Below are 18,047 nucleotides of genomic sequence, written 5' to 3'. Positions count from 1 at the left end.
AAACCCCGTCTCTACTAAAAAATACAAAAAACTAGCCGGGCGAGGTGGTGGGCGCCTGTAGTCCCAGCTACCCGGGAGGCTGAGGCAGGAGAATGACGTGAACCTGGGAGGCGGAGCTTGCAGTGAGCTGAGGTCAGGCCACTGCACTCCAGCCCGGGCGACAGAGTGAGACTCCGTCTCAAAAAAAAAAAAGAAAAAGAAAATTGGATAAGGCCTGCTACTCACTCATATCTTTATGTATTCTTTTTTTTTTTGAGATGGAGTTTCACCCCTGTTGCCCAGGCTAAATAGTGCAATTGGTGCGATCTTGGCTCACCACAACCTCTGCCTCCTGGGTTCAAGCAATTCTCCTGCCTCAGCCTCCCAAGTAGCTAGGATCACAGGCCTGTGCCACCACATCTGGCTAATTTTGTATTTTTAGTAGAGAGAGGGTTTCTCCATGTCGGACAGGCTAGTCTTCAAGTGATCTTCCCAAAGTGCTGGGATTACAGGTGTGAGCCACTGCACCCAGCCTTTATGTCTTGTTTTTTCTTTTTTTTTTTGAGACAAGATCTTGCTCAGTTTACCAGGATGGAGTACGGTGGTGCAATCACGGCTCACTGAGGCCTCCAATTCCCAGGCTCAAGAGATCCTCCTGCCTCAGCCTCACGAGTAGCTGGGACCACAGGTGTACACCACTACACCTGGCTAATTTTTTGACTTTTTTGGTAGAGATGAGGTCTTGCTATGTTGCCCAGGTTAGTCTTGAACTCCTGAGCTCCAGTGATCCTCCCGCTTTAGCCTCTCAGTGTTGGGATTACAGGCGTGAGCCACTGCGCCCTGGACCACTCATCTCTTATAAAGCTGGAAAAGATATCTCCCATTGTTTGGAGAAAGCCTGTTGCCCAGACTGGAGTGCAGTGGCCTGATCTCAGCTGACTGTAGCCTTGACCTCTTCGGCTCAAGTGATCCTTGTACCTAAACCTCTCCAGTAGCTGGGACTACAGGCGCATGCCACTATGCACTGCTAATTGAAAAACTTTTGGCCGAGTGCGGTGGCTCATGCCTGTCATCCCAGCACTATGGGAGGCCAAGGTCGGTGGATCATGAGGTCAAGAGTTCAAGACCAGCCTGGCCAAGAGGGTGAAAGCCCGTCTCTACAAAAAATACAAATAATTAGCCAGGCATGGTGGCAGGTGCCTGTAATCCCAGCTACTCGGGAGGCTGAGGCACAGAACTGCTTGAACCTGGGAGGCGGAGGATGCAGTGAGCTATGATCATGCCACCATACTCCAGCCTGGGCGACAGAGCAAGGCTCCATCTAAAAAAAAGAAAAAGAAAAAAAAAACTTTTTTTGGTTGTGTGCAGTGGCTCACGTCTGTAATCCCAGCACTTTAGGAAGCTGAGGTGGGTGGACTGCCTGAGGTCAGGAGTTTAAGACCAGCCTGGCCAACATGGTGAAACCCCATCTGTACTAAAAATACAAAACTTAGCCAGGCGTGCTGATGGGTGCCTGTAATCACAGTTACTTGGGAGGCTGAGACAGGAAAATCACTTAAACCGGGAGGTGGAGGTTGCAGTGAGACGAGACCACGCCATTACACTCCAGCCTGGGCAAAAAGAGTAAAACTCTGTCTCGAAAAAAAAAAAAATTGTTTAGAGTTAGGGTCTTGCTATGTTGCCTAGGCTAGTCTAGAACTCCTAAGCTCAAGTGATCCTCCCACCTAGGCCTCCCAAAGTGCGGGGATTGCAGGCATAAGCTACTGTGCCCATCCTCATTTATCTTAGCCAAGAATCCTGATTGCTGTCCCCAAACCCAGTATGTATATAAAAGTGGTGGCCCAAATAATGAAGCCAATTGCTCATCAAAGTAAACCGTAGATGTAGGGGTAGCAGAGACAATTCTTGCCATCTGGATTCTTCTGTGCTGTGTATAGAGATGCTCCAGTCATGTGACAAGATCATCTGCATGCTGCTGTTTCCATAGAAACCCCAGAGGAACAGGCAGATAAAAGGACTACAATTACAGAGAAAACTGAAAGACACTTCAGTGGCTTGATTCATTTATTCTACTTCATTTTGTGTTTGTCAAAATAGGTGAATGGTATATATATATATATTGGGATTACAGACATGAGCCACCTCACCCAGCAATATATATATACTTTTTAAGACAAAGTCTTGCTCTCTTGCCCAGGCTGGAGTGCAGGGGCGCAATCTTGGCTCACTGCAACTTCTGTCTCCTCGGTTCAAGCGATTCTCCTGCCTCAGCCTCCTGGAGTAGCTGGGATTACAGGTGCCCGCCACCACACCCAGCTAATTTCAGTATTTTTAGTAGAGACAGGCTTTCGCCATGTTGGCCAGGCTGGACTAGAACTGACCTCAAGTGATCCTCCTGCCTCGGCCTCCCAAAGTGCTAGGATGATAGTCATGAGCCACCCCGCATGGCCAAAGGCTAGAGATATATTTAAAACACACCCTGCTGAGATCATGTTTTGGGTAATGGGTGATTATTTTTTTCCTTCCACACAGACTGTATTAAGATGGGAAGACTCAGAGGGTAGGGGCAGGGGAAGGAAGCTACTGGTTCTTCACATTACAGCACAGACCACAAATTAATTTCATTTATGAGAGGCAGCAACAAAAAGAAATCAATATCCAGTCTTATGGGGAACTGGACTAGAAAATGCAACACTAGATACTGCTGGAATCCTGGCTTCTGCAGACAAAATTCACTGTAAATGCTGCTCTTCTCATAACAAATCAAGTTAGTTCCCTCTCCAGACCCTAGGAAATCCACTTACAAAACTGCAAAATAGCACCAGATTGGTTATTAGAAAAACTGGGTTCTGAACCTACCCTGGTAGAAAATTGTGGGCAAGTAGTTTAATTTCTTTAGTATTCTCCATACCAGAGGTTGTTAAGTTATGGCTGGGCACCTGCTTTGTAAACAGAGTTTTACTGGTACATGTTTACACCCATTTGTTTATGGCAGAGTTGAGTACTTGTGACAGCTCATCCCAGTCCATCGGCCTAAAATATTCACTACATAGTCCTTTAAGAAAAAGTCCGTCACCCAACACATAATATAAGCAACAATCATTGGTAAACTTACCCTGTAAGAAATTAAACTTAGTGAGTATTATAGAGTATTTGACAACTTTATGCTCAGCAAAATCTGTGAAACTAGGTGAATTCACTAGTCGGGATTACATGGGAAGAGATATGGATGGAGCTGGCCAGTGTATGTTACCACAGTATCAGACAGGGACAGGGAGAATCTGGGTTCCAGAGTGCTATCTCAGGTGCACTATCTGAGTAAATGCAAATCTACTAAGCTTCTTGCAGTTTCAGTTTTCCTATGCAAAATGAGGATAGGAACACAAATCATAAGTCCTGAGAAACCCCATATACACATTAGTAACTCACCGGGTCATTCTCAATGGTGCGGGAAATAGCTCTGGGACTGTCAACTGGAATCTGGTTATCTAGGTGAGCAGCAATGCTTTGGCTTGCCTGGGTCCCCATGTGTAAAAAACGCCCAGGGTCCAACTGTAAGAGAAATCATTTCAGTGTCATGGGGTTATCAAACTTTTTTTTTTTTTTTTTTTGAGACAGAGTTTCACTCTTGTTGCCCAAGCTGGAGTGCAATGGAGTATAGCGATCTTGGCTCACTACAACCTCTGCCTCCCGGGTTCAAGTGATCCTCCTGCCTTAGTCTCCTGAGTAACTGGGATTACAGGCACGTGCCACCACACCCAGCTAATTTTTTGTATTTTTAGTAGAAACGAGATTTCACCATGTTGGCCAGACTGATCTCGAACTCCTGAACTCAGGTGATCTGGCCGCCTCTGCCTCCCAAAATGCTGGGATTACAGGCTTGAGTCACCACACCTGGCCAATCAAACTTTTTATGCTTGCTATAACACTGAGAAGGTGAGCCATGTCTGTAACAGGGATGTCACTAACATACATTTTTCTTCTATGTAAAAAAGATCCCTGTTATTATTTAAAATTCACTAAGTCCAATGACATTGTTCATATTCTACATCTGTTCCAGTCTGTGTATTGCCTTATCAGGGATCTGTCCTATATGGAAACAAACAATTCTGTCAGAGATTATTCAGGAGCATACACAGCACAACCATTAGCAAACTTGAAGCAGGAAAGCTCTTTTAATGCGCTTGCACAGTGATGAATGGTTGCCAAAACTGTGTAATTCTCATTCTCTGTCAGTCACCTCAGTTATCAGGGGATCAGTGCAATGCTCCTCACTATGTGACAGCTATAATTACATGCCCTGTAACAATTTTCCTGCTAATTGTGCCCTGGAATAAAGAATCTTTCATTAGAGACATGTAATAAGGGAGTATGTCAGATACATAGCTAAGTGAAAGCAAACTGCTCTACAGGTAACTCAGTGAACTGTACACTGAAACCTCTGAACCAACAGAGAGGGGAAGAGGGGGGATTTCAGGAGACAAATCTAACAAAATGGTAAGTGAAACACTCCAAAACTGAGCTTAAAGATAACAAGCCTTATGTAGAAAGTGAAAAGATGTGTTATGAGGAAAAGATTAGGGAATGCAGCCAGGAGAAGCGAGAGAACAGAAATATAATGGATAGTGTAATAAGGGAGCTGCTTAATAAATAGGTTATCATATGAAAGCTATCTGTATTTTATAGTCTCACCAAGCAGCTTCTCATCCTCTTTTTTTAAAGACAGGGTCTTGCTCTATTACCCTGGCTGGAGTACAGTGGCACAATCACGGCACACTGTAGTCTCAAACTCCCAGGCCCAAGCCATGCTCCCATCTCAGGCTCCCAAGTAGCTGGGACTATAGGCACATGCCACCACGCCCAGCTAATTTTTAATTTTTTTGAAGACAGGGTCTTGCTATGTTGCCCAGGCTGCTCTCCAACTCCTGCACTCAAGTGATCCTCCTGCCTCGGCCTCCCAAAGTGCTGGGATGATAGGTGTGAGCCATTGCACCTGGCTCACCAAGCAGCATTTGGTGTTGTTGTTTTTTTTTTTCTGAGATGTTGTCTTGCTCTGTTGCCCAGGCTGGGGTACAGTGGCAAGATCTTGGGTCTCTGCAACCTCCACCTCCTGGGTTCAAGCGATTCTCCTGCCACAGCCTCTAGAGCAGCTGGAATTATAGGCGTGTGCCACCACGCCCAGCTAATTTTTCTATTTTTAGTAGAGACGAGATTTTGCCATGTAGGCCAGGCTGGTTTCAAACTCCTGACCTCAGGTGATCCTCCTGCCACAGGCTCCCAAAGTGCTGGGATTACAGGCGTGAGCCACCATGCCCAGCCCACCAAGCAGTTTTTTGAGTGCAGAAAATATAAGTTATCTCTGTACCATCCCTCCTCACACTTATACCCATTTTATGACATGATCCTAAACTCCATACATAAATTCTGTGTCTAACATTCCCACTGCACAGGTTGAGAGAGAGTATTGTACACATCACTTTTGTTTTTGTTTTTTTTTTGAGACAGAGTCTCACTCTTGTCGCCCAGGCGGGGGTGCAATGGCATGATCTCCACTCACTATAACCTCTGTCCCCAGGTTCAAGTGGTTCTCCTGCCTCAGTAGCTGGGATTACAGGCACCCACTACCACGCCTGGCTAATTTTTGTATTTTTAGTGGAGACTGGGTTTCACCATGTTGGTCACGCTGGTCTGGAACTCCTGACCTCAGGTGATCTGCCCACCTTAACCTTCCAAAGTGCTGGGATTATGGGTGTAAGCCACCACTCCCGGCCAACACATAACATTTTAACTTTTATCTCTAAATCTTTGATTTTTTCCTCTTTCATAGTCCTTCATCTTCCCAAAAATAGGTCTAACCTTCGACAAATCTAAAAGCTTGGATGGAGCCAGGTGTGGTGGTCCACTCCTGTAGTCCCAGCTACTTGGGAGCTAAAGTGGAAAGACTGCTTGAGGGCAGGAGTTCCACATCAGCCAGGGCAGCAGTGAGACCCTGACAATAAAAAAATTTTAAAAAGTTTAGAAGGTTCCAGAATGATGTCAAAATAAGTCTCAAATTCCTTAGCATAACAGTCTAGACCACTGTGATGACTTCAGCCTACCTTTGTAATTACATTTATAACCATATGACCATGCTAAAACAAGTCACTTTTATGCCTCTATACTTCTGCTCATTCTACTTCAACTTCCCTCTCTCCCCATTTAAATCCTTCCCATTCATCAAACCTCAACTCGAATGTCACATCCTCAGTGAAAATTTGCTAGACACCTCCAGTCAAAAGTAATTCTCTTTCCTTTCTGCTAATAGCACTCTTTGTATTGCACAGCAATTTTATTACACTGCCTTGAGTTGTACTCATGCCTACTGTTAACTGAGTATCTATTAGATGTCAGGCAATACAGTATTATATATGTACTAGTTTTAAACCTAGAAATCCTAGAAGATAGGCAGAATATTATCAACCCTGTTGATGGTGAAGACAAGGTTCAGGGAAGCTGAGTAATTCTGATTAAGGTCACAAAGTTTTAGGCAGTGAATTGGAATTCACATCCAAGTTTGTCTCTATTTAAAAAAAAATTGTATCATGTTATGTTATACATGTTTGTCTCCTAGGCTACATGCTTAGAAGAGAAGGGGTTAGATTTTATTCATTTTTGTATCTCCCTCTCTGAGTACTTAACACACTACAAAGTACTTAGCTCTTTGCCCTGGAATAAAGAATCTGAAACTGAAAACATGCAATGAGAGAGTACGTAGAGCATCCACGAAGGAAAGTAAATGCTCTATAGGAAACTCAGTGAAGTATACACAGAAACCTCTGAGCCATTACTTGTAGATTTTAATATAAAGTAACTGTCAAGTACTAGAGTTGCTCCAGCTCTGTCTGAGAATGTATGACTGTAAATTACAGCAGAAGCAGCAATGCTTGGGAAATATCCAAATATCCGAATCGTTCTCTACACTTCTCAGCCTCCCTTGAAGACAAGGGAGAGGTCATGTGATTCCTTTGGCTAAAGACCTATGAATGGAAATAACTTGTGTCATTGTGTCCTTTCTAGTCAGAGCCAATTAAGTGTGAGGTATAAATTATCTCTCCCTCCCCATCTTAAAAGCTACATGTTGAGATGTATCCCAAGAAGGTAAACTTTTGTCCCTCCATCCAGACTTCAATCTTGCTTGCAAAACCTTTTTGAAAGATAGGAACAGAAAAACAAAGCAAAACACATGCACACAACACAAACAATATCCTTTGTGTTAGGCCACTGAGAATACAAGGCTTGTTACTTCAGCATAGCAATCTGAATAATACACCCTAGTACTACTTAAATGCTACTCAATTTTATCTACTGGAGAGAAAGCACCATGTCTCTTTACAAAGCAAAGTGGAAAACAAACTATTCAAGGGCCACAAGGTGGTGCTATTTCTACAGTAATGTGATGACGTTTTCGTTATACTTTTTTTTTTGGACATAGGGTGTGGTCTTGCTATATTGCCCAGGTCAGTCTCAAATCCTGGGCCTACATGATCCTCCTGCTTCAGCCTCTCAAGTAGCTGAAACTACAGGTACTTTTTGAAGCAAATTAAAAGATAGCAAAATGGAATCTTTTTTTTTTTTTTTCTGAGATGGAGTTTCGCTCTCGTTGCCCAGGCTGGAGTGCAATGGTGTGATCTTGGCTCACTGCAACCTCTGTCTCCCAGGTTCAAGCGATTCTCCTGACTCAGCCTCCCGAGTAGCAGGGATTACAGACATGTGCCACCACACCTGGCTAATTATGTATTTTTAGTAGTGATGGGGTTTCTCCATGTTGGTCAGGCTGGTCTCGAACTCCCGACCTCAGGTGATCTGCCTGCCTCAGCCTCCCAAAGTGCTGGCATTACAGATGTCAGCCACCGTGCCTGGCCTACAGCAAAATGGAATCTTTAGTTCTTAAAGTTTTATATATATCACTCAAGTAGACTGTTGTTTCCAGAGAAAACAACTATGTGTACAACTGCCTCTGTACAGTTCCAGAATGAACACCCTGCAGTTTTTGAAAGAGCATTTGTGGGCCAATCTAGAAGGTCACTGTGATGGTTAATATTAAGTGTCAACTTGATTGGATTAAAGGCTGTAAAGTACTGTTCCTGCATGTGTCTGTGAGGGTGTTGCCAAAGGAGATTAACATTTGAGTCAGTGGACTGGGAGAGGCAGACCCACCCTCAATGTTTCACCATCTAATCACCTGCCAGGGCAGCTAGAATAAAGCAGGCAGAAGAAGGTGGGATGAGCTGACTTGCTGAGTCTTCCAGCCTTCGTCTTTCTCCTGGGCTAGATGCTTCCTGCCCTCGAACACTGGACTCTGAAGTTCTTCAGCTTTTGGACTCTGGACTTACAACAGTGATTTGCCAGGGGCTCTCAGGCCTTTAGCCACAGACTAAAGGCTGCACTGTCAGCTTCCCTACTTTTGAAATTTTGGGACTTGGACTGGCTGACTTGCTCCTCAGCTTGCTCATGGCCTACTGTGGGACTTCGCCAGATGGTGACTCAACACTCCTTAACAAACTCTCCTTCATATATACTTCTATCCTATTAGTGCTGTCCCTGAGAGAACCCTGACTAATATAGTCACCCTGAACCAAATTAAAAAAAAAAACAAAAAAAAAAAAACCCAAAGCTTTCTCTCACCAACAGCACACTACAGTCTGGCCTCAGGTCTTTCGTGACTGTTATTAAGAAAGAGGAACTTTTTTTTTTTTTTTGAGATGGAGTCTTGCTCTGTTGCCCAGGCTAGAGTGCAGTGGCATGATCTCGGCTCACTGCAACCTCCACCTCTTGGGTTCAAGCGATTCTCTTACCTCAGCCTCCTGAGTAGCTGGGATTGTAGTTGTGTGCCACCACATGCAGCTAATGTTTGTATTTTTAGGAGAGACAGGGTTTCACTATGTTGGCCAGGCTGGTCTCAAACTCCCGACCTCAGGTGATCTGCCCACCTTGGCCTCCCAAAGTGCTGGGATTACAGGCATGAGCCACCGCGCCCAGCCGATAAAGGAAATTTATTTTAGCCTTGTAATATGATCAGTTGAGTCCAGAATCCATCCCTCTGCTGATCCTTGCTTTCATTTCATTTTATAATAATGGGTTATTTTATGTATTCATATATAGGCCTGAGGGAAGGGGGCACATGCAGGGAGAGCCAAACAGGAGAAAGGGCTCTTCTTCTAGGAAATCTAATCTGTAATTAAATAATCAGCTGAAAATGACCCAGTCTTTCTGGCTCAGTTCTGAGCCTTTCAGAATCTCCTATTGACTCGACTAATCCAGCTCAGGTGCTCCTCTTTGGTGCTATAAGAGCACCATACTGAAATAGTCATTTATTCATGATTCTACTGGACTATAAGCTTCTGGAGAACATGGACCATAAAATGCCATAGAGCACAGTGGTTAGGCCACAGGCTTTGATGTCAGACAGACCTGGCACCTCGTGTGGGCTTTGCAGCCTCACAGACTATTTCCTCAGGTGAGTTACCTAGCTAATCTCATCTTTAGTTTCTAAATCTGTGAAACAAGGATATTATCTCGTTCATGGGTTGATCATGAGGATTAAAAAAATGAAGCACTTAGTGTATTACCTGGCACATAATAATACCCAACAAATAATAACTATTATTAGTGAAATGAGGCATCTTAGAATTCTGAGTACCTGCCATATAGAAGGTACTGAAGGCTGGGCGCAGTGGCTCATGCCTGTAATCCCAGCACTTTGGGAGGCCGAGGTGGGCAGATCACGAAGTCAGGCATTTGAGACCAGGCTGGCTAATATGATGAAACACCGTTTCTACTAAAAATACAAAAATTAGCTGGGCATGGTGGCACGCACCTGTAGTCCCAGCTACTCAGGAGGCTGAGGCAGAAGAAATGGCTGAACCCGGGAGGCGGAGGTTACAGTGAGCTGAGATTGCACCACTGCACACTCCAGCCTGGGTGACACAGTGAGACTCTGTCTCAAAAAAAAAAAACAAAAACAAAGTACTGAACAACTACTTGGTGAAAAAATGAAGCAAACCAGCAGAATGGTCTTTTTCATGTACAATTTTATTTTTTATTCTATTTTAGATGCTAAAGCTGTAAATTGGCAACTTGTTTTTCTTTTAAATACTTCATTAAGGGATGATAACCATTCTCTAGTTGGCTAGAGAAATAAAGTTGATAAAGATAATTACAGTCAAACTTACTTATGTTTTCTGGAAAAATATTAATTCTCTTATCCCATGGTAAATTCTCAAGCACAATTATTCTACTGAAACCTGTTACATATGAAGTTTTCCAGAGCATTTCACTCTAGATACAATGAATCCATCTAAAAATAAGAACCCAGGAACCTAAAGGCAATATGCACAGGTCAGTCAGGACTCACCTTATGGATCCTAGAGATAAGCCTTGTTATTCCTTTCAGCATCATCCTTGCACTCTTAAGACAAAAAAAAAAAATGAAAAGGTAAACCACAAATGGGAAAAGATATTTGCAACATGGAAAACTGACAATAGATTAATAGGGATTAATAATCTATATTAATATCTAGAATATATAAAGAATGCCTACGGCTTCATAAAGAAAAATGAGCAAAAGACATAAACTGGCATTTCACAGAAAAGAAAACACAAAAGGCTAGTGAACCCATGAAAAGATTTTTGAACCTCATTACAAATCAGGGAAGTGCTAATTAAAATGATGAAAACCAGACACCATTCACAATCATCATACTGGGAAAATTAAAAAGTCAGGCAGGACACAGTGGCTCACACCTACAATCCCAACACTTTTGGAGGAACACTTTGCGGGGCTGAGGCGGGTGGATTGCTTGAGCCTAGGAGTTCAAGACTGGCCTTGGCAACAGAGTGAGACCCTATCTTTACAAAAAATATAAAAATTAGTAGGGCATGGTAGTGCATGTCTGTGGTCCCAGCTCCTCGGGAGGCTGAGGCAGGAGGATCACTTGAGCTTAGGAGGTGAAGGTCACAGTGAGCTGAGATGCACTACATTCCAGCATGGATGACAGAGACCACCTCAAAAAAAAAAAAAAAAAAAGAAAAGAAAAGAAAAGAAAATAGGCCAGGTGTAATAGCTCATACCTGCTAATCCCAGCACTTTGGGAGGCCAAGGTGGGCAGATCACTTGAGGTCAGGAGTTCGAGACCAGCCTGGCCAACATGGTAAAACTTTGTCTCTACCAAAACATATTTTAAAAAACGAGTTGGAGGCCAGGTGCAGTGGCTCACACCTGTAATCCCGGCACTTTGGGAGGCCAAGGTGGGCGGATCATGAGGTCAGGAGATTGAGATGGTCCTGGTTAACACGGTGAAACCCTGTCTCTACTAAAAATACAGAAAAATTAGTTAGGTGTGGTGGCGGGCGCCTGTAGTCCAGAAACTTGGGAGGCTAAGGCAGGAGAATAGCATGAACCCGGAAGGCAGAGCTTGCAGTGAGCTGAGATCACGCCACTGCACTCTAGCCTAGGAGACAGAGCGAGATTCTGTCTCAAAAAAAAAAAAAAAAAAATTAGGAGTGGTGATACGCACCTGTAGTCCCAGCTACTCTGGAGGCTAAGGCAGGAGGATTGCTTGCATCCAAGAGGTAGAGGTTGCAGTGAGCTGATATCACACCACTGTACTCTAGCCCAGGCAACAGAGTAAGAATCTGTCTCAAAAAAAAAAAAATAAATAAAGAAAAGAAAAAAAATTAAAAAGACAATAGCAAATGTTAAATAGGCTGTGAAACATTACATTGTATTAAACTTTCATACATGTCAATGAAAGTATAAATACAAGTATCTTTGCAAAGTTGAAAATGCACAAACCAGGCCAGGCGAGGTTGCTCGTGCCTGTAATCCCAGTACTTTGGGAGGCCACGGCAGGTGGATCACCTGAGGTCAGGAGATCAAGACCAGCCTGGCCAACATGGTGAAACCCAATCCCTACTAAAAATACAAAAAATTAGCTGGGCGTGGTGGTATACACCCGTAATATCAGCTACTCAGGAGGCAGAGGCAGGAGGATCACTTGAACCTGGGAGGCAGAGGTTGCAGTGAGCCGAGATCGCGCCATTGCACTCCAGACTGGGCAACAAGAGTGAAACTCTGTCTCAGAAAAAAAATAAAGGGGGGGAAATGCTGCAAAAGCCGGCCGGGCGCAGTGGCTCACACCTGTAATCTCAGCACTTTGGGCAGCTGAGGCGGGCAGATCACCTGAGGTCAGGAGTTTGAGACCTGCCTCGGCAAGACAGTGAAACCCCATCTCTACTAAAATACAAAAAAAAAAAATTAGTCAGGGTGGGGGGCAGCGTGCGCCTGTAATACCAGCTACTCAGGAGGCTGAGACAGGTAAATCGCTTGAACCCGGGAGGCAGAGGTTGCAGTGAACTGAGAATGGACCACTGCACTCCAACCTGGGTGACAGAGCAAGACTCCATCTCAAAAAATAAATTAATTAGTAAATAAAATAAAATACACAAGCCTATGACCCAGCTATTCTACTCCTTGGTACTTACTCTAGAAAAACACTTCTATGGCCGGGGATGGTGGCTCACGCCTGTAATCCCAGAACTTTGGGAGGCCAAGGCGGGTGGATCACCTGAGGTTAGGAGTTTGAGACTAGCCTGGCCAACACAGTGAAACACCGTCTCTACTAAAAATACAAAAAATTAGCTGGACATGGTGGTATATGCCTGTAATCCCAGTTACTCAGGAGGCTGAGGCAGGAGAATCGCTTGAACCCGGGAGGTGGATGTTGCAGTGAGCCGAGATCACGCCATTGCACTCCAGCCTGGGCAGCAAGAGTGAAACTCTGTCTCAAAACAAAAACAAAAACATTTCTACATGTACACTGGGAAATATATATATGGAGGTTCATACTAGCAGAGTATGAATTGTAAAAAAACTGTAGGCCGGGCGCGGTGGCTCAAGCCTGTAATCCCAGCACTTTGGGAGGCCGAGATGGGCGGATCACGAGGTCAGGAGATCCAGACTATCCTGGCTAACATGGTGAAACCCCGTCTCTACTAAAAAATACAAAAAAAAACTAGCCGGGCGACGTGGCGGGCGCCTGTAGTCCCAGCTGCTTGGGAGGCTGAGGCAGGAGAATGGCGTAAACCCAGGAGGCGGAGCTTGCAGTGAGCTGAGATCCGGCCACTGCACTCCAGCTTGGGTGGCAGAGCGAGACTCTGTCTCAAAAAAAAAAAAACTGTAGAAAAACCAAACATCCCTTAGTAGAACAGTACATAGAGACAGTTATAAAATGGAATATTAGAAAGCAATTAAATGAAAAAATTACCACTGCATGCATCAATATGGATCTCAAAAATGAATACTGAGTGAACACTATTTGGCATGATGTAACATACAAAATTCAAAACCAAAAAGCTTCTTTAATTATTTGGGGGATATAAATAGGAAAACTGAAACAAAAAGGCAAGAGAATGATAAAAACAACATTTAGAATAATGGTTACTTCTGGGGAGAAAGAAAAGGGAAAAAGATTGGGGCAGGGCACATAAGGAAACTGACAATAAACTATTACTAACACTGCATAATGGATACATGAGAATTTATTAATAATTTTTTTATAATTAATAATTTTATTCATATCATGTGTACTATATTCATTCTTTTGTATACAGGAAATATTTAATTTAAAAGCCTGAATCTTTTGGAGCTAAGAGGTTTAAAATACTTAAATGTGACACTTAATATCCAGTAGTTATAGAATAACTGAATTAAATGTCTATGTAATTAATTAGTTCATTTTGGCTATCTTTTTTTGTTTGTTTTGTTTTGGTTGTTTTGAGATGGGGTTTCACTCTTGTTGCCCAGGCTGGAGTGCAATGGCATGATCCCGGCTCACTGCAACCTCCACCTCCCGGGTTAAAGCGATTCTCCTGTCTCAGCCTCCTGAGTAACTGGAGTTAGAGATGCCAGCTACCACGCCCAGTTAATTTTTATATTTTTTAGTAGAGACAGTGTTTCACCATGTTGGCCAGGCTGCTCTTGAACTTCTGAGCTCAGGTGATCCACCTGCCTCGGCCTCTCAAAGTGCTGGGATTACAGGCATGAGCTACCACACCTGACACCTTGGCTATCATTTTCACCTTTCTTTATTTTATTATTTTATTTTTTATTTTTTGAGATGAAGTCTTACTCTCACCCAAGCTGGAGTGCAGTGGTGTGATCTTGGTTCACTGGAACCTTGCCTCTTGGGTTCAAGCAATTCTCCTGCCTCAGCCTCCTGAGTAGCTGGGACTACAGGCACACACCACCACGTCCAGCTAATTTTTGTATTTTTAGTAGAAACGGGGTTTCACCATGTTGGCCAGGCTGGTCTTGAACTCCTGACCTCAGGTGATCCTCCCACCTTGGCCTCCCAAAGTGTTAGGATTACAGGCGTGAGCCACTGCACCCTGACACACCTTTTACAACCCAAATCTTTAAAGTAACAATAATAACAACCATAGAGTTGCAACCAATTAACCCAACAGTTACTGAGCACCTACTGTGTGTCAGGCTCCGTGAATACAATGGTGAACAAACTATTACAGTCCCTGATCTTATAGTCAAGGAATTTATAGTACAGTCAAGAGAATCACATAGGCTGGGCATGGTGACTCATGCCTGTAATATCAGCCCTCTGGGAGGCTGGGGTGAGAAGACTGCTTGAGCCCAGGAGTTTGAGACCAGCTTGGGTAACAGTAAGACCACCAATTCCACAAAAAAAAAAAAAAAAGAAAGAAAGAAAAAAATTAGTTGGCTATCGTGGTGCAGGACTAGTCGTAGCTACTTAGGAGGCTGAGGCAAAAGGATCACGTGAGGCCAGGTGTTAAAGGCTATAGGGAGCATGCCACTGTACTCCAGCCTGCATGATATAGTCAGATCTGGTCTAAATAAATAGATAAATAAATAAAAAGAGGCCAGGTGCAGTGGTTCATACCTGTGATCCTAGTACTTTGGGAGGCTGAGGTGGATGGACTACCTGAGCTCAGGAGTTTGAGACCAGCCTGGACCATATGGTAAAACCCCATCTCTACTAAAATACAAAAAATTAGCCTGGCATGGTGGTGCATGCCTTTAGTCCCAGCTACTCAGGAGGCTGAGGCGGGAGAATCGCTTGAACCTGGGAGGCAGAGGTTGCAGTGAGCTGATATTGCGCCACTGCACTCCAGCCTAGGCAACAGAGCAAGACTCCATCTCAAAAAACAAATAAATAAAATTTAAAAATAAATAAAAAGAGACAGACAGTCACATAAATTCCTTTAATTTTATTTCCTTTAAGTTTTTTCTTTCTTTTCTTTTTTTTTTTTTTGAGACAGGGTCTCACTTGGTTGCCCAGGATGGAGTGCAGTGGCAAGATCACAGCACACTGTAGCCTCGAACTCTTGGGTTCAAGTGATCCTCCTTCCTCAGCCTTTCAAGTAGCTGGGAATATAGGTGTCGTTGCCTGGCATATTAAAAAAAATTATTTTTTTTTGGTAGACATAACCCTTGCTATGGTGCCCAGGATGGTCTTGAACTCCTGGGCTCAAGTGATCCTCCTGTCTCAGCATCCCAAAGTGCTGGGATTACAAGTGTGAGCCACCATGCTCTGCTTCAACTCTATCACATTCGTTATTTTTCTTGAGAGAGGGTCTTGCTCTGTCATCCAGGTTGGAGTACAGTGGCACAATCACAATTCACTGCAGCCTCAAACTCCCCTGCTTAAGCGATCTTCCCACCTCAGCCTCCCAAGTAGCTGGGATTACAGGCACGTGCCACTGTGCCTGGCTTTTTTATTTTGTAGAGACAGGGTCTCACTATGTTGCCAGGGATGGTCTTGAACTCCTGGACACAAGTGATCCTCCCACCTCAGCCTCTCAAAGTGCTGGGATTACAGGTATGAGCCATCGCACTTGGCCTTAAATATACTGGATTTGTTTATCTCTGAGATGGAATCTCGCTCTGTCGCCCAGGCTGGAGCACAGGGGCATGATCTCGGCTCACTGCAACATCGACTTCCCGAGTTCAAGCAATTCTCCTGCCTCAGCCTCCCAAGTACCTAGGACTACAGGCGCCCACTACCACGCCAGCTAATTTTTGTATTTTTAGTAGACACAGGGTTTCGTCATGTTGGCTAGGCTGTTCTCGAACTCTTGACCTTAAGTGATCCTCCCGCCTCGGCCTCCCAAAGTATTGGGATTACAAGTGTGAGCCACCATGCCCAGCCATACTATTTAATGGAGATGCCAAAGCACTTCTAAACTCAGTCATTCAAGAAGTATATGACATGATTCCACATGCCACACTATAGAGTCTACAGTGGTGAGTAAGACTGGGACGGTCTCTACTGGCCTGCCTGCCTTTTTACTTGTGGGATTTCAGGGCTCCTTTTCTAGAGTGCAATGTCACTCCAATAGTATTTGACCTGCCCCACTGTGCTCCCCAGATCCTCTCAATGCTCCCCGGCCCAACCACTACTGGAAGAGCTGTGGACTATGAAGCAGGCTGGGTACTGGAGAGGAAGGAGTGTGTAACATGGTCCAGATGCACTTCTTTCCATAGGTGTGCCTGTGGACACTGGGGCTATTATTTTGCCTATGTTATAAAATGATGGTCAGAACGTGTAATCAGCTTTCATTCTAGGACACTATCATCTTGAACCCAAATTAAAATAAATGATCTACCAGCATCCAGTCTTAAACATTTTCTCCACTGAAGCCTTGCTTAAAATTCTTCAGTATTTCCTCACTACTTTATTATTTTGTGAGTTCGGGTCTCAGTCTGTTGCCTAAGCTGGAGTGCAGTGGTGCAATCTCGGCTCACTGCAGCCTCTAATTCCTAGGCTCAAGTAATCCTCCTTCCTCAGCCTCCTAAGTAACTGGGACTACAGGCACATGCAACCACCTGGTGGCTAATTTTTTATTTTTATAGAGATGGGGTCTGGCTATGTTGCTTGGGCTGGTCTCTAACCCCTGGCCTCAAGTGATCTTCCTGCCCTGGCCTCGCAAAGTGCTGGGATTGCAAGCGTGAGTCACTATGCCTGGCCCTCACTAGTTTTCAAGTTAAAAAAAAAAAGTCTAGGTAGGGTGCAGTGGCTCATGCCTCTGGGAGGCCAAGTCAGGTGGATCATGAGGTCAGAAGATCGAGACCATCCTGGCTAACACAGTGAAACCCCATCTCTACTAAAAATACAAAAAATTAGCCAGGTGTGGTGGCGGGCACCTGTAGTCCCAGATACTCGGGAGGCTGAGGCAGGAGAATTGCTTGAACCCAGGAGGCAGAGGTTGCAGTGAGCCAAGATCATGCCACTGCACTCTAGTCTGGGTGACAGAACAAGACCCTGTCTTAAGAAAAAACTTGTCAAGCTGATTTGGTTTGGCTATGTCCCCACGCAAATCTCATCTTCAATTGTAACTCCCATAATTCCCATGTGTTGTGGGAGGGACCCCATGGTAGATAACTGAATCATGGAGGTGGTTTCCCCATACTGTTCATGTGACAGTGAATACATCTCACAAGATCTGATGATTTAATAAGGTGTTTTCCCTTTCGCTTGGCTCTCATGCTCTGTTGCCTGCCACCATGTAAGATGTGACTTGCTCCTTGTTGCCTTCTGCCATGATTGTAAGACCTCCCCAGCTACATGGAATTATGAGGAGTCCATTAAACCTCTTTTTCTTAATAAATTATCCAGTCTTGGGTATGTCTTTATCAGCAGCATGAAAATGGACTAATACACAGGCTAACCTCAAAATTCATATGGAAATACAATAGACCTAGAATAGCCCAGGTATTCTTGAAAAAGAACAAATTTGGAGGCCTCATACATCCTAATTCCAAAACTTACTACAAAGCTACAGTAATCAAGATAGTGGGTATTGGCATACATTTACATCATGGTCAACTGATTCTTTTTTTTTGAAATGGAGTTTCGTTCTGTCACCCAGGCTGAAGTGCAGTGGCACCATCTCAGCTCACTGCAACCTCTGCCTCCTGGGTTCAAGCAATTCTCTGCCTCAGCCTCCTGAGTAGCTGGGATTACAAGTGCCCACCATCACACCTGGCTAATTTT

At 44.1% G+C, this 18,047-nt stretch overlaps 2 protein-coding genes across 2 annotated transcripts in view; one reads left to right on the top strand and one right to left on the bottom strand.

The window, feature by feature from the left end:
* Window positions 1–18,047, top strand: part of GON4L (gon-4-like (C. elegans)) — a 292,893-nt gene that overhangs the window by 174,368 nt on the left and 100,478 nt on the right. The gene's annotated exons all lie outside the window — the stretch shown is intronic.
* The window catches only part of LOC105502109 (28S ribosomal protein S29, mitochondrial), a 51,637-nt gene that overhangs the window by 15,195 nt on the left and 18,395 nt on the right, over window positions 1–18,047 (bottom strand). Inside the window, exon 2 of the mRNA XM_011928489.1 lies at window positions 3,409–3,531. Coding sequence (XP_011783879.1) covers window positions 3,409–3,507 — 99 coding nt within the window. The 5' untranslated portion in view covers window positions 3,508–3,531. The remainder of the gene's footprint in view (window positions 1–3,408; window positions 3,532–18,047) is intronic.

This window comes from Colobus angolensis, unplaced genomic scaffold (assembly GCF_000951035.1).
Source record: "Colobus angolensis palliatus isolate OR3802 unplaced genomic scaffold, Cang.pa_1.0 Scaffold77, whole genome shotgun sequence".
Taxonomy (NCBI): Eukaryota; Metazoa; Chordata; class Mammalia; order Primates; family Cercopithecidae; genus Colobus; species Colobus angolensis.
This window is presented reverse-complemented; position numbering and strand designations above follow the sequence as displayed.